The sequence below is a fragment of the Rhipicephalus sanguineus genome, chromosome 6, assembly GCF_013339695.2.
Source record: "Rhipicephalus sanguineus isolate Rsan-2018 chromosome 6, BIME_Rsan_1.4, whole genome shotgun sequence".
NCBI classification, from domain to species: Eukaryota; Metazoa; Arthropoda; class Arachnida; order Ixodida; family Ixodidae; genus Rhipicephalus; species Rhipicephalus sanguineus.
The window spans coordinates 168,704,983-168,720,366 of NC_051181.1; the positions used below are offsets into that span (position 1 = coordinate 168,704,983).

Here is a 15,384-nt window from a genome sequence, read left to right on the forward strand (position 1 = left end):
TGTGCCAGTGGTCACCGTCTTCGTCATCGGGACCCGCGAGCCACCAATTGACGAAAGGAGTAAGCCTAACCCTTTGTGTCTGCATGGTGCACACTATCCCTCTACGGGACGTTCACGCGTTATTGCTAGCGTAGCAATAAAGTGTTGTTTGTTGACCTAGCCTGTTGCCTTACTCGCCCAAACCCCTCGCAGCAGCGATTACACGCGCTATGGGAAGGGGACGTTAACACATGCACAGTATGAATGTACGCGGCTGGAACCCGAGCTTGGCTTCTGCATCAGCCGTGCCACCTCTTCACAGCCCACTACAGCAAGATGCTGGACAGCACTGCTACTTCAGCATGTATTTTTACAATGATGCAAGAAGTATCGTAAAAACCGGAATATAGGTTGAATTTTTTTTTTTCAAGAAACAGCCACGAGAAGTCGACCACCATCTTATATACCGGTCATTGGCAGAAAAAATTCAGAATTCTGGCCACTATGGGCAACTGAAGTGAACCGCCTCCATCGCCACTGCAATCATCAGCGCCGCTTTCTTTGCAGCCTTGTGCCGTGGGCGCCCGCATTAGGCTGTTGTTGTTGTCTTGGGAAACTATTCGAGCTCCGAGCTGCTTTTTTTCTTGTTCCCGACTGGTGTCCGACAACAGTTCACCGTAGCGTTCAAGAAAACAGCGATCGAGTTCATGAAGGCACGAAGAAATCTGGTCTGGAGTGTGTGAAAGATGTGTTGGGATGCTAGCGCACATGAACGTGAGCGGCAGCCGGGAGTCGAAAACAGCAACTGAAGTTTATCTTTGCATGGGCGTTCTTGCTGCTCCAATCTCGCTGGATACCCTTTCTTTGTTGCTTCCTGCAATGTTGGCAGCTCTGGTTAGAGCAGCATGTATGGCTATGATCAGCAGGCAGATTGAGTGCACCACAGAAGCATTCGCTACTGTCGGACGCTTAAGGATCACATCACGACACGTAGCAGTAAGAAGAGAACTTTGTTAAGGTGCCAAACCACAGCGTATCTAGAGCTGGAGACAAAGGTTGCACAGTTTAACCAGAAGCCACGCTCGCATCGCGATTGCTACCTCAAAGCGCATCCAAATTAAAGTTGTCGAGACAGTCGTGACGTTTTGCGAAGGTAATGGATGAGCCCATCTTTTGGCTTTCTGCCATGTTGAGCTCACGTGTAAACACACGTGTAAATAAATAGCATTTTCACTGTGCACCATTTGAAACCGCATTGGTTTCACGGTAAAGGCGCCTTCTGATACTTCGGCCATGGTACTTCGGTTCTATGTATTTTTTTTTTTTTCGATTTTCAGTACTTAGAAGTGGGGGGGTTGACCTATATTCCGGTTTTTACGGTACCCCTCGGCACCCCAGAGTGAACAGCAAAGCAGGGCTGACCTGGAAAACACTGACCTGACACAGGGGCCGGCTGAGCTGCCAGGGCTGAATGCTGGGGCCTGTCCCCACACTTGCCGAGACACCACAAACCGCTCACTTGCATCCTGTGAGAATGTTGGTAGATTCAAAAAGTGATTTTAAACCACACAAAGTGCAATTCTCGTACTCACTTCTATACTAGATACTACTACAGTACTAGTTTGTTAATTTGACCCTCGTAAATTCGGAAAATCGCATTATTCTGACATGTTCCCTGGTCCTGGCCAGCATATGCAGTTTAATGGCATCAAACTCTAATTAATTTGGTCATATCTGGCCACAATTCAGTTAATTCGGACGATCCTCGGAGTGCGCCAAGCGAGAAGCACCACAAATGCATCATGCAAAAGAGCAAAGAGGGCATTCACAGACAGCCAAAAAGAGGCGGCACTGTCCGCATCACTATCTTCATCAACTAGTTATCACGGTTTTGTCCACATGCAAATCTGGTACGCGGCAGCTTCAACTTGATGCCATGCGTGCGCAGTGTCACAAAACTCAAACATTGTGGAAGCTGTTGAAGATGAAGAGCTTTCAGCTGCAGTCGGCAGGCATAAAACTGGTTTCCTACATCGCGACGGACGAACAATCAATAGCCGGCCATTTTACCTGCGAAAGAACGGTCGTCACGTGCGTGTGGTGCTGCTGGTGACGTAATAAGGGAGGAGGGGCGCAAAGCACGTTTCGGGCTAATTAAACACGGAAGTCCGCCATGGTCGCATCTGAATTAAATTGCAGGATGACGAAAATTGCGACTTTCACTGCTCTCATGCCAGAAGTACAGAATTTACGTATTCATCAAGAAAACTAAAGTGTATGGACGTCACAGACATTTGTTTATTGTGTTCTTGATACCTTCGATATTCAGCATTCGGCTAATTCAGAAATTTTTTCCAGTCCCGTGAAATACAAATCAATGAGCTTTTACTAGCAGTAAAACAGCGCCGGCGAAAACAACAGACCAGATGAGGAGAAAGACACACGTGTCTTTCTCCCTGTCTGGCCTGTTGTTTTCGCCGGCGCTGTTTTACTGCGAACCTACTAGCCCAAAAGTACATCCTGACGAGCTTTTACTGTAATAGGAAACATGAGAATGACTACGTGCAAATACAAAAGAATCCTAATCACATGCATTCATGTTGTTTACTGCTTTTCTGATTACATAGCATCCCAGTTACATCATGAAATGACACATTTCAAATAGTACAAGTAACATTTCACAGAACTCCAAGGAGCTCTATGCGGCTATGTCATTTTCATCGAGCAAGTGGCTTCACAAATTCAACAATTTCATTGCTCTTGATATCACTGAATTGTTTGGGCCTCATTATTTGGATGCGTTTAGTAAGCATTGCACCCATAAGAGCTCTTTAGAAAGCACGAATGAGAAGAAGACACTTCATCAAAGGTCGGCTTTCAGACATGCAATGAGACTCATTAGAAAGAGATGTGTAAAAAGGAATGTGGTGACACATCCTTTGCAAAAATCATTAAGACACGAGACTGTCATGAAAACATATCCCAGGGTATACTTAAGGAATGCACATCTGAAAAAATAAAACGCACTTGGGCATTTTCTGTGCTTTTACGAGTCCTGAATATGAATATTCTTTTGCCCCATCATTTTTATGGTAGCTTCCTTGAAACTGCCCCCCAAAAATGGCAGGGTGCAAGCAGAAACAGTAAAAAACTGTTGGTGAAAGTATTACGTGACCCAATTGCGAGGCATAGATTGAAATGTGCATAGTATCAGCAAAGGAAGCTGTGAAATTTCATGGCGTCACTGATAAGACAATCGAGACCAGTGACTGCTTTGAATCAAAACGGTTTATTAGAAGAAGTGAAGTAGCATGCGCTCGCACCATGGAGAAGTCTTTCTCCTCCTTCTGGTGTCTTGATGATGATATTCTATAGGCTCCCGCCCGAACAAGTTGCATTGGGATAAGCTTTGGCGGGCTATTTGAAACAACCCTCCAGAGGGTATATGTGGTTTACAGATCTTCTGAGAATTTATTTGTTTCCTGTCGGAAGAAGACACGCCCTTGTTATTCCGTCTCGCCCAGGGTAGATTTTTTTTCAATCCTGCACATTTTCAAAAATGTTCTCGGGCCCTTGTCTTCAATCAACACCATGTCGCCCTGTGACAGAGTTCTTGCTTGTCGCGTCTTGGCTTTGACTGTAGCTCCTATTTCTTTAATGTATTCTCGATGTCATCTCTTCCACGAAGCTCGCCCGATCTTGTATCTGCTTCGCCATGCATCTTCAACTTCACCAATGTACAGCCTTGTTTTTACGTCTTGAAGCTGTCGGCGTTCGCCTATGATGTCTGCTGGCGTTAGTGGCATTGGCTCGTTAGGCTCTCCATACACATACGTCAACGGTCAATTGTTTAGTGCTCCTTCAACTTCTGCTACAATAGTGCATAGCTCCTCTACCAAAATTGTCTTTCTCGATATTATCTTCCGCATCGATGTCTTCATCATGGAGTTAATATACTGACTCTAGAGGAAACGCTCCCCATAGGGCCCATGCATTGAAACCTATAACCGCATAGGTTCCGCCATGATCACGGTGTTAGAATAGTTTAGGTGGAGCGACGGTGCATTGGAATGAGGAGAAATCGGGGACCTCTTTCCCTTTCTTGCCGAAAGGAGGCGCGCGCGGGATGGTGGCCGCCTGGCTATACCCAGCGCAAACCTGGCGCTTCTAACATTCGGTGTTTTAGCGTGTTTAGCGATATCACAAGGCCCTGTGAGGATTGTGTGGTATTGTAATATCATACATATCAGTCAAATATGAAGACTTAGTAGTGTTTTATGCATGACGGTTTGGCATGTGACGTGAAGCTCATAAACACCACCTTCGGCCTCGGCAACACCGTGGCCTGTGTGATCGTGCCCACATTTTGTCGACAAAAGTAAATCTGCAGTTGCGTGACGCGTGTTGAATTCACCCTCCATTTGCCCTCGAAAGATTAATTGATATATTTGCGGTCAGCATCATATAAAGAGCAGGTATCATGCGTAAGGGGCATTTCGCATATGAGATCAAGTGACCCTAGAGAATCTTTTACTACGAACCGCTTATTTGCAAATTCCGTAAACATTTGCGAGAAGACGAATGCTTTAATATAATGGAATAGAAAAACTCTATTTAGGTCTTTCGAGGCGTGCACTAGCAGGTGACGCGCTGCTCCGACGTCGGAAAATACAGGATTGAAAGAGAATGCAATAAAGTAGGCGACAGCTTGTGACCGATTGCTACGAAGCCGCTCTTTGATATATTCAAAATAAATAGACTGCAAGATATGTACGTTATGGTATGCCAAGAATTTTATCACAATATTGGCACAATCTACGAATTTTACATATTTTTGACTGAAAAAGCTGCTTTAGCTCGAGTATTATATGGTGCGGCTAAATAATACGAAAGAATGTAGAATGGTACTCAAGAGAGTTGGTGGTAGCAAAAAGAGAAAACGCTATCCTTTGGAGCAGCGAAAAGGGAAACTTTCTCTGTGCACGATTTGTAGCCAGAGTTGCATCGCGGCACAAAGCACTTCTTGCCCATCTGGACAATATAAGTTTTGGAAATAAGGACACGAGGAACAAGGATAAGCAATTCCAAGTAGGCTAGCATTTCGGTGGCAGGCATTTTGACTGGCGAACGTATGTGCACGAATGGGGCCTCGTCTGGTTTGGCATGTTAGTTTTAACAGGTCATACAGTGACGTCACGGAATATGGTGTCACTCTCAATTCCTGTCATTACCGAAAGAAAAAACTGGAAAGCAAATGGTTAAGCCGCGGAAAGGGAACGAGTATGACCATTTCACATTTGTGCACCCAGAGCAGGGCACAAAGTTCTATTCCTGCTACTGCAACAAACAGCATTTCTGCGACGAATAACAAGAGGCACAATCAGAATGGCACATGGTGAGTCATGATGGAGTGGTCGTTAAACGGATGGTAACCTTCATTGCCATGCGCCAGCCAGCACGTGTAAATGTTGCAAAGGCGGCTGCTTGAATCCATCCAATATGGTGCATGCACGACAGCCCATGAGAAGAATTTCTAACCTACTATTGTCAAATGTGTTGCTTTCTTCCGACAACCATCATTTAGTTAAATGTCAACCCCACCCCCCACCCCCCTCACCCCCGCTTTCTTTTTCGGGGAATAGCTTTTTCTTTTTGACTAACCCAGTTCGGGTCTGCCATGGTGGATCAGTGGCTAAGGTGCTCCGCTGCTGAACCGAAGGTCGCGGGTTCGATCCCGGCTGCGGCAGTCACATTTCGGTGGAGGCGAAATGGTAGAGGCCTGTGTACTGTGCAATGTCAGTGCACGTTAAAGAATACCAGGTGGTTGAAATTTTCGGAGCCCTCCACTACGACGTCTCTCATAATCATATCGTGGTTTTGGGATGTAAAACACCAGCTATTATTATTAACCCAGTTTGTCACGGCGGCCTCACCCAATTTGCCACGGTGGCCTTATTTGTGCATGTGCTAAAATATTTTTGAAATTCGTGTTCACCTGCAAACTCATTATCGCTGTTCACAGAAGCTATATTTCCTATGTGTTTCCATCTGCTGGCTTCCGCCACTAAATTTTCTTGATGTTGTGCATTTACTTTCAAATCAGAGGGATATGTGCGGTTACCCTGATAAAAAAACGAACGGCCAGCAGTTGAAGAGTTGTTGCAAATGCAGCTTTGTAAGCGATGCGGCCCCCGTTGAAGCGGCTGACCTGAAGCCTCGATACACCCAGCGCAACCTGTTGGAAAAAATGCGAAGCGCGTCTCCGTGTTCAGCGGGGAGGCTGCGCGGCGAAGGCGGCACGTCGGTACACCTAACTTATTCTAACACCGTGGCCATGATGGAACAAACGAACGTTGCCAGACTCTGAAACGCTCGCTAAATTTGACGGTAGCAATCAGTTTTAATCTACCAACCTAAGCGAGGTACGCGCTATTCATGGAACGTCAGCTGTGTTTTGATGCATGAAGCCATGTGTTAGTGTAGCGTTGTCTGTGCAGTTAGCCCGATTGATAACAGTTAACATTTCCACCTGTTTGTGCATGGTTTTTACTAGGCACGCCTTACCGATAATGCATAACGAATAAAGTTTTGTCCGTTCACTGGAACAAGGGTCACTCCTCAGATTCGCAGCTCAAAGCAAAGTGCGTAGGCCGTAATCGCGCGGTGCTTCGACTTCAATGACGAGAAATGTGTATCCACGTTCTTTTTCAGCTCATTGCTGCCGTACTTCAGCGCAAAGAGCCATAAAGCAGAAAAATGTCGATTGCAGCATGCAACGGCGAATGTGAATGAGGCATCACCCGAAAGCTTCAATCAAAACTAAAGATGCACGGCACACGAAACTCTATCGCCGTTAAAAAGACTAAAAAAAGAAAAACTGCGGTTGCGCCTAGTTGGTACACAACTTTCAGTGATTGTCTCATCTCTTTTTTGCCGTCCGCCCTGGTTTGCACTGAAGTTTCCAGCTTGAAAGAAAAAAGGGCTGTCACATGAAGGCGAGTGGCACGTGGCAACAGAAAATGCACACAACGGGACACTATGAGAACTACGAGATACACGACGAAAACTTAAGTTTCAGGGACTTTAACACGACGCGCAAACCTGTGCAATTAATCAGCCACGAGCGCACTCCCGAGTGTTGGTGTTGATATGGTGGCACGATCTAGTAAATGAGCCTGAAAACGCTCCTTTCCGCGCACAGTAAATTGCATAAATAGCCGTCGTATTCTTTAGTAAAAGTATTCAAAATAAACATAAAACAATATCCGTGCGTTTTTAATTGTGCAAATGCCTCTTTAGGATTGATATGTGATGGTAAGAATGACAACGTTCCAAGATGTCAGCGTTCTTGTGGTTAGCGGTCTTGCGGCCCAGCTTTTCCTCTAGAGTCAGTATATTAACTCTATGGTCTTCATGCTTCTTAGGAGGCGCTTGTAAAATCCTCCCCACCATGGTGCGCACTTGGCTATCATTTTCCACTGTATTTGGTTGTTGCTGCAGTAATCCTTTACCACCTAGTGTCTAATAGCTTCAAGCATTCGGTTGATTTTCTTCTCTGCCTTTATGAATGTTTTTTGCGTTGTCCGTGTATATAACTGCAGGCATCCCCCGTCGAGCGGTAAAGTACCAACCACTGGCAAGCGCCGGCACGCGTTCCACGCGCCTACGCGTCAAATGCGTCGCGGCGCGCCCCGTGGAGGAAAAGGGCGCGCAACCACTGGCAAGCGTCGACCGTGCGTCCGCGCCGACGCTCGCTTTAGGCAGAGGCACAGTGTTGCTTGATCTTTTCGTTTAAAACTGTCCATGTACAGCCTAGAACGGTGCGTTATCAATCGAAGCGAATTAGACTGTCGTTAAAATATTGATTGTGCTTCACCCACCACTTTTTTGACTATTTAAGAAGTAATTAACATCGCAATGACCAAAGTAACAACCACGGTATGCACAAGTAATCGACATCGGCGCGTGCGCTGCTAAGTTCACGTCTGCATCACGGGACACAGCCAACGATGTTTGCGAGATCGCCAACGCTTATGCGATCGCCTTGTTGACGCCTGTTCACGGCCATGCTATTAGTGCCCAACACGAATATAATCATCCTGTTCATGAAAATGGTTCTGCTCCAAGAAGCGGACGGGAGCGGCGTCGCCCGCACCGTCGGTGGGCGTGACGTCGTTTCTTGGCACGTACTTTAGTTACGAAAAAAAAAAAAAGGAAATAGACGTTTGCTGCAAAGTCCAAACGAGGTGCCCTAAAAATTCGCCGCATAACGACTAATACTTTTCAAATTAACAAAAAGACGGCTTTCCCGCGTACCACGGGTGTCACCGTGACTAATATTCTAGCTGCCTAATATGAGTTACAGTTTATTACATGGGCCAACATTGAGAAGTTCGAATCCTGGAGCAAGCATACATACTAACTCAAATTTTTTTCAGTAGCATGGAAACAAGAAACCAACATTACTGGAAACTCACAGTTACTTATGTCGCGTCTAGCAACAAAATGCAGGTAAACTGTAGCACTGCAAGTATGGCCTGACTTTCTTGTTTTCTAATAAATGAATATGCACTGTTCACCACAAAATACGCATCGAGTTCATAATTAAACAGCTTATTTATTTATTTATTTTCAAATATTGCATCCCAATGCAGGGCTACTGCAGGAGTGGTGTACATGAATACAAAAGGAAAGAATGTATTCAATATCGCAATAAGTGCTTCAACAAAAGCAGATATCGCCACCTGTTGAGTGCAACTGGGTAAAAAATGAGAGAAATAGAACAATAATATCATACAAGCGCCTCCAAAAATCAGATACATTCATTTCACGAACGGAACCAGGTACATCATTCCAGTGTTCGTAAATATCAGAAAAAACTGTATTTGAACATGTTAGTGTGCACAAAAAAATGGGTTATGTTAAGATTGTGATTGCAGCTGTGCACTGTGTAGTAAGCTTTTGGACGTTGTCTGTAGTCTAAATATCCTCTAACGCAACAAACCACACCTGACATTTCATGATGCGACAGATATCGGTCATCAGATTGGAACCAAGCACTGTGTAGAAGGCCTTTGGACGTCGTCAGTAGTCAAAATAACCTCTAATATAATAAATCGTGCCTGAATCTTCATGATGCGACAGATATCGGTAATAAGATTGGAACCAAGCACTGTGTAGAAGGCCTTTGGACGTCGTCAGTAGTCAAAAAAACCTCTAATATAATAAATCGTGCCTGAAACATCATGATGTGACAGATATCGGTCATAAGATTGGAACCAAGCACTGTGTAGAAGGCCTTTGGACGTCGTCAGTAGTCAAAATACCCTCTAATATAATAAATCGTGCCTCAAACTTCATGATGCGACAGATATCGGTCATAAGATTGGAACCAAGCACTGTGTAGAAGGCCTTTGGACGTCGTCAGTAGTCAAAATAACGTCTAATATAATAAATCGTGCCTCAAACTTCATGATGCGACAGATATCGGTCATAAGATTGGAACCAAGCACTGTGTAGAAGGCATTTGCACGTCGTCAGTAGTCAAAATACCCCCTAATATAATAAATCGTGCCTCAAACTTCATGATGCGACAGATATCGGTCATAAGATTGGAACCAAGCACTGTGTAGAAGGCATTTGCACGTCGTCAGTAGTCAAAATACCCTCTAATATAATAAATCGTGCCTGAAACTTCATGATGCGACAGATATCAGTCATAAGATTGGAACCAAGCACTGCGTAGAAGGCCTTTGCACGTCGTCAGTAGTCAAAATACCCTCTAACGTAATAAATCGTGCCTGAAACTTCATGATACAACAGATATCGCTCATAGGATTGCACCAGAGCACAGTATAAAAGTCTTTGGCAAGTTGTCTAACATAGCTAAACTGAATGAATGTCTTCATATTTCAATTATGCTTAAGTGCATGCATAGTCTAAGTCAGTGCATATACAAAGAACTGAACAGAAATGAAATAGTCCTTGCAATACATCCAAGGATTTGGCATTTGAAACCATCAAATAATTATTTCAGCTGGATTCAGTCTGGAGGAAGAGATAAATATGTGCACAGTTTAGAATGGTCCCACAGGTGTCTGAGGTTCAAGTGAGGCACCGTTTGAATTCCTTCTAAACAAAGAGCAGCACAGTAATATTGCACTTTCATTCCTTCTGCACATACGTGTGATGTCATGCTCTTCTCTTCTTACTATCGTGTCATTGTGCACCTCAGATTTCAATGGAGGTGCTTGTCACTTACAAGCTTTTTAGCAAATTAGCTGTCTAGCTGTAAACAAAACATATGTTATATTTAAGTAAACTGTAAAACGATGGAGAAGCGCCACTGTTCACATTCTCCCGTCTATGAGTATCAGAAAAGACTAGGGACAATGTGTGTCAGAATAGACAACCTGCAAAACAAGGCATGTGCAACTGGGCATGTGCTAAGGTGTAGTTGCACGGCAGAGAAGCAGACCAAGAGTCAAGAAGTGAAATAGCAGGCAACACAAGCAGCACTTAATCATGCAACTTTCTTTTTCGATCACCACACTCGCGCACGTTCGAGCTTCTATTTTATACATGAATGGAAATGAGACCGCTGACAGCTGAATGTGTCGGCGTCGCTGGTACCCGGCACGAAAACACGTCACACTGCTACCAACAAGCGCACGCTTGTTGTTAGCTTGGCAACACACGCAAACGATTTGCGCCGAAGTCAACCAATGTTTCAGCGTCGTAAAATCCGCAAATCCTCCTCATGTACGTTGTCACATCACCGAAATGCGTTGGCAAGTGCGATGTTCGCTTTCGGCAATGATGAGGCGAATGGCGATGTTGAAAACAAACACACTGCGGTCAATTTCCTTCAACCAAACTTCCTCACATGAGCTGGTTCACACGAAGTCGACGGTAGAGGCCTACGCTGAATGCAGACGACACCGCTCTGAATTGACTTCGCGGTAGGCGAGGGCTCACGCTGAGGACTTCAAACCTCCGAAGCATGTTTACACCCGTTCCGAGCGCAGATACACACAGATCAGAGCACAGAAGCAGTGACATGCCGCAGTGGTAGGTACGATGTTTTCACTGGGTCGACGATCGCACACAAAACCGGGGCAAGGGCAGCCGGGAAGCATTCGCTGGATTTGTCGGCGTCGCTCGAACTCGGCACGAAACCGCGTCCCACTGGTAGCACTCGCGGTCGTTCGCCGTGTCGTCGCTATGCGTCGACGTACTGGATGACGACGCGGTCACTCAGGAGCGTTTGCGACCGTAGTTTCCGTGCTTGCCCTGCACTCGGAGGTGCCTTCGAAGCGGCGGCCATTAGGCATAGCGCTCAGAGGTATCGCGGCCTCTGATTGGTTGGCGCCGCCGGCACATGCCGGCCTCTGAATGGTTGGCGCGCCGTACGCGTGGTGACGTAGCCGAAAATATCAAAGTCGTCTTGACCCCGCGCGCCTCGAGGCGTATGGACGCTTAAGGCTCATTCACACCGAAGGCGGGGCGGCCAAAGCGGCAAAGCGGTGAGGCGGAAAGCGGCAAAACCTCCTCTCCAGGCGGCGAAAGCGGGGCGGAAAACGAGGCGGCAGGGCCGATCGCTCTCGGACCAATTTTTTGCCGCTCGCCGCTACTCGCCGCTTTGCCGCAGCCAATCAGAACGCGCTGCGGCGATGGCGCGGCAGTGGTGCGGGTGTCTCTTTGGGAGAAGCCGTACCACGTGATAGCGACACGTGCGCTAAAGCGCGAGAGGCCCCGCCTCCTCGGCCGCGCGGGCAGCCAAGAGAGCCATGCGGTCTGAACAGGTACGCGCGCTCGCCGCCTCGCCGCCTTGAAAAGCCCGCTTCGCCGCTTTGCCGCCCCGCCTTCGGTGTGAATGTACCTTTACAGCCCTCCGCGACCGACGCCGAGAGGCGCATTTGACGCCTAGGCGCGTGCATACGCGTGCATACGCGTGCCAGTGGTTGGGGCTTAATCGTCGGAAAGCTTGTAGAAAACTTGATGATGACATGCCGTTGGTAACCTCCAAGTGTATGCATCTCGTTATCGCACAGGTGAATATCAGAACATATTGTGTCACGATCTTGTACTTGTCTTTTGCGTAAAGCGGTCCGGTGAAGTCAACTCCCATGACTTTGACTGGCTCTGCTTCGGTTACTCTGTCCGCCAGGAGCGGAGGCATGTTTTGAGTGGCCAGTCTGGTGTTATGTCTCTTGCAGACTACGCATCTGTTCAAAACTCTTTTTACTGCTTGGCGACCCTGCAATATCCAGAACTTGGTCCTCATTTGCGCGAGTGTCGCTTGAACTCCTCCGTGCAATACCACCTGATGCCTGTGAAGTATGGCAGTTCCGTGAAATGCCCTTCCTTTGGAAGTTCTATGACGTGCGTGCTGTGTTCTTGGCTGCATTGCAATCGTCCCTTTTGTCTGACGAGTCGGTCTTCATCAATGCAGACTTCATGTCCATTAATTTGAAAGAACTTTGTGCTTGGATCAGCCTCTCCCCTTGTCTGCCTCAGTGGTACTTGGGTCTGTCTTATCTAATATTTCTCTGCATTTGTTACCTCTTTCCCTGTCAACGACCCCTTGTGGCGTTCTTTTCTTGTATTGTCGATGAATCTGAACACCCATGCTGTCACTCTTACAAGCCGTACGTATGATGAATACCTTTCGACTTCCCATATTGGTTCACTTTGTGCTCTTCCCGTGCATTGTTGGCATTGCATTTAGTGCTGATCTTCCATCTCTGCATTCGTCTGAATCATACTTGCTCTGTTCTTCTCCAGTGATGCTATCTATTCGGGTCCGTGTCACCATAACTTTGCATTTATCAACACCTTTGCGTTAATTCCTCATGTAAGAAGGTCAGCAGGGTTGTCTTCACTTTGAACGAATAACCATTACGCTTGAAGTGCTTTCTCTCTTATTTCTGCTATTATGCTGGTAACAAACGAATCCCTTTTGCTTGTTCCTTTTATCCAGTGAAGCACAATCATTGAGTCCGTCCAGCAGTGTATTTCCTGTATTTTTTCGTTGAAGTGACCTTTGATGTAGTCGCATAATCTTGATGCTACCAACGCTGCCATCTGTTCAAGTCGCACCAAAGTTAGCTCTTTAATTGGAGCTACGTGGCTTTTCGCTGTCACTAGCCTTGATTCCTTGCTTTCATCATCGTACACTATTATTAGGTATGCTGCTGCTCCATATGCTGACGGGCTCACGTCGGCAAAGACATGCAGCTTGTATTCTTGTACTAGTTGGTCCTTGCTGGCGTAGCATCACATAACTTCTGTAACTCAAAGGTCTTCCACTTCAGACATGAGGTTCCCCCACCTGTCACATTCTTCTTTAGGGAGTTGGTCGTCCCACGTTACTTTCATTTTCCAGTCTTTGCAAGCCTATCTTTGCTCGTACTGTAAATGGCGACAACAAACGTAGAGCATGAAATATTTTTGCTGTTGCTTGCAACACTGTCCTTTTGGTCATGTATGTGGTACAGTCGAACACGGATATATCGAATCCACATATATCGAATTTTCGGCTATATCGAACTCGTAAATTATCCCCTTGAAAATCCTTTGTAAATGTATAGAAATTCGCACGTTTATATCGAACGGTATTTTTACCCGCCATCGGATATATCGAACACCCCACGAGCTGGAAGGTGCGCTTCGGCACTCCCTGCGCCCTGCGACCTTCGCGGCACCGCGCCTCCGCCGACACCCAATACGCTCGAAAAACGTGAGGGCGAGAGGGCTCGGACTGTACTCCTGTTGGGCGCGTTCTCCAACTTGCAGAACAGCTTTTTTTTTTCTCTCTCTTTTATGCTTTCTCCGCGTTACCGTCGGCTCAGGGAGCAGGAACGAAGTAGCCGGCAGCCTCCTCCTTTCGCCTTTTCTTTCTTTCTTTTTTTTTTGTTGCTATTTTGTGAGTTTTGATCAGCCAACCACAGCTCGCAACTTTCGTACATCGCTGCTGCCCTCACAGGTAGCCCGGGTACCATCACTGCCATCGCGACTGATCGCGAGCGCTGTGTTGGCGGAGTGCACTTCCGTGAGTTGTCGCATACCACCACATTCCTCTTTTGCGTGCATGCTGTGCAAAGGCACTCCGGACTGCTTGAACGTGTCACGGCGGCAAAATGAGTAAAGTCCGCGTGAGCGTTCTGCTCGCAGCCAACATGGATGGGTCTCGGAAGCTCCAGCCCTTTGTGATCGGGAAAGCAAGGGCACCGCGCTGTTTTAAGAACTCTAAGCAGCTCCCTGTTCGCTACGCCTCGAACAAGAAGGCGTGGATGACAGACACGTCAGCTGTTCACAGAATGGCTGCAAGCGTGGGACGTCGAGCTGGGCAAGTCGGGGCGTCGCGCTTGTCTTCTTGTGGACAAGTGCTCGACCCACCACACCACCTGCAAGATCAAAAACATTGATCTGAAGTTTCTGCCGGCCAACACGACAGCGAAGCTGCAACCGCTCGACCAGGGCATCATCAAGTCTTTCAAGGTGAGCTGCAGGAGGCGACTCCTTAATAGGCTGCTGGTCAACCTCCGCATGGGCACCGAGCTGAAGGTTGAGCCGCTTGGTACCATTCAAATGATGACGGGCGTCTGGCGAGACGTGAAGACGAGCACAGTGGCCAACTGCTTCCGGAAGGCAGGCTTCGTGACGGTGGAACTTGCGGAAACCGGTGAAGACGGCGACAACCAGCGCATAGACGACGTGTTTTGCGAGTTGTCGTCCCTCTTCCCGGCTGCTGTTCTACCCGAAGTGTCTGCGGACGTTTTCGAGGAAGCGGACTGCAATGTTCGTGCTGCTGCGAGCCTCGCTGGTGAGGACATTGTAGCTGCGGTCGCAGGGACCCAGGATGCCCAGGCCGACAGCTCAAGTGGCGACAAAGATCGTCCGGACGATGCGGCGGCTACACGCGCGTACTCCACCGCTGAAGTGGCGGCAGTGTTCGGCTTGATTCGCCAATGTTGCAGCGGCATGGAGATAACTGGGCTGTCGCACCTGGACAGCCTCGATAAGATCGAGGCCAGCGTCTTCAACTTCATTTCGAAGACGAAGAAGCAAGCCAAGATAAGCAATATTTTTTCACGCAAATAAGACATTCTGTTGCATCGTGTGTGCAGAATTAGTTGTCATTCTTGAATGCGCCGATTGTAGGTGATCGTCCGCCACTGGTAAGGTCTCGGGACCTGTATTTTTTTATATAGAATTTTTCATATATCGAACTAATTCGCGATCCCCTTCGAGTTCGATATATCCGTGTTCGACTGCAGCTGTTAATTTCTCTCACTTTTCAACAGGGAAGGAAATCGTGTCCTTTGAGTGTTTCCAAATCAAGCCCAGAAGCAATGTGTACCCTTTTGATAGAATTTCTATGTTGGCGTCGTCTCTTTCGTT

The 15,384-nt window shown here is 47.0% G+C and overlaps 1 protein-coding gene across 1 annotated transcript in view; it reads right to left on the minus strand.

Annotated features, from left to right (window-relative positions):
* LOC119397704 (intermembrane lipid transfer protein VPS13A) overlaps positions 1-15,384 on the minus strand; it is a 1,038,245-nt gene that overhangs the window by 503,958 nt on the left and 518,903 nt on the right. The window contains exon 46 of the mRNA XM_037665124.2: positions 1,417-1,505. Within this exon, the coding sequence (XP_037521052.1) occupies positions 1,417-1,505 (89 nt within the window). The remainder of the gene's footprint in view (positions 1-1,416; positions 1,506-15,384) is intronic.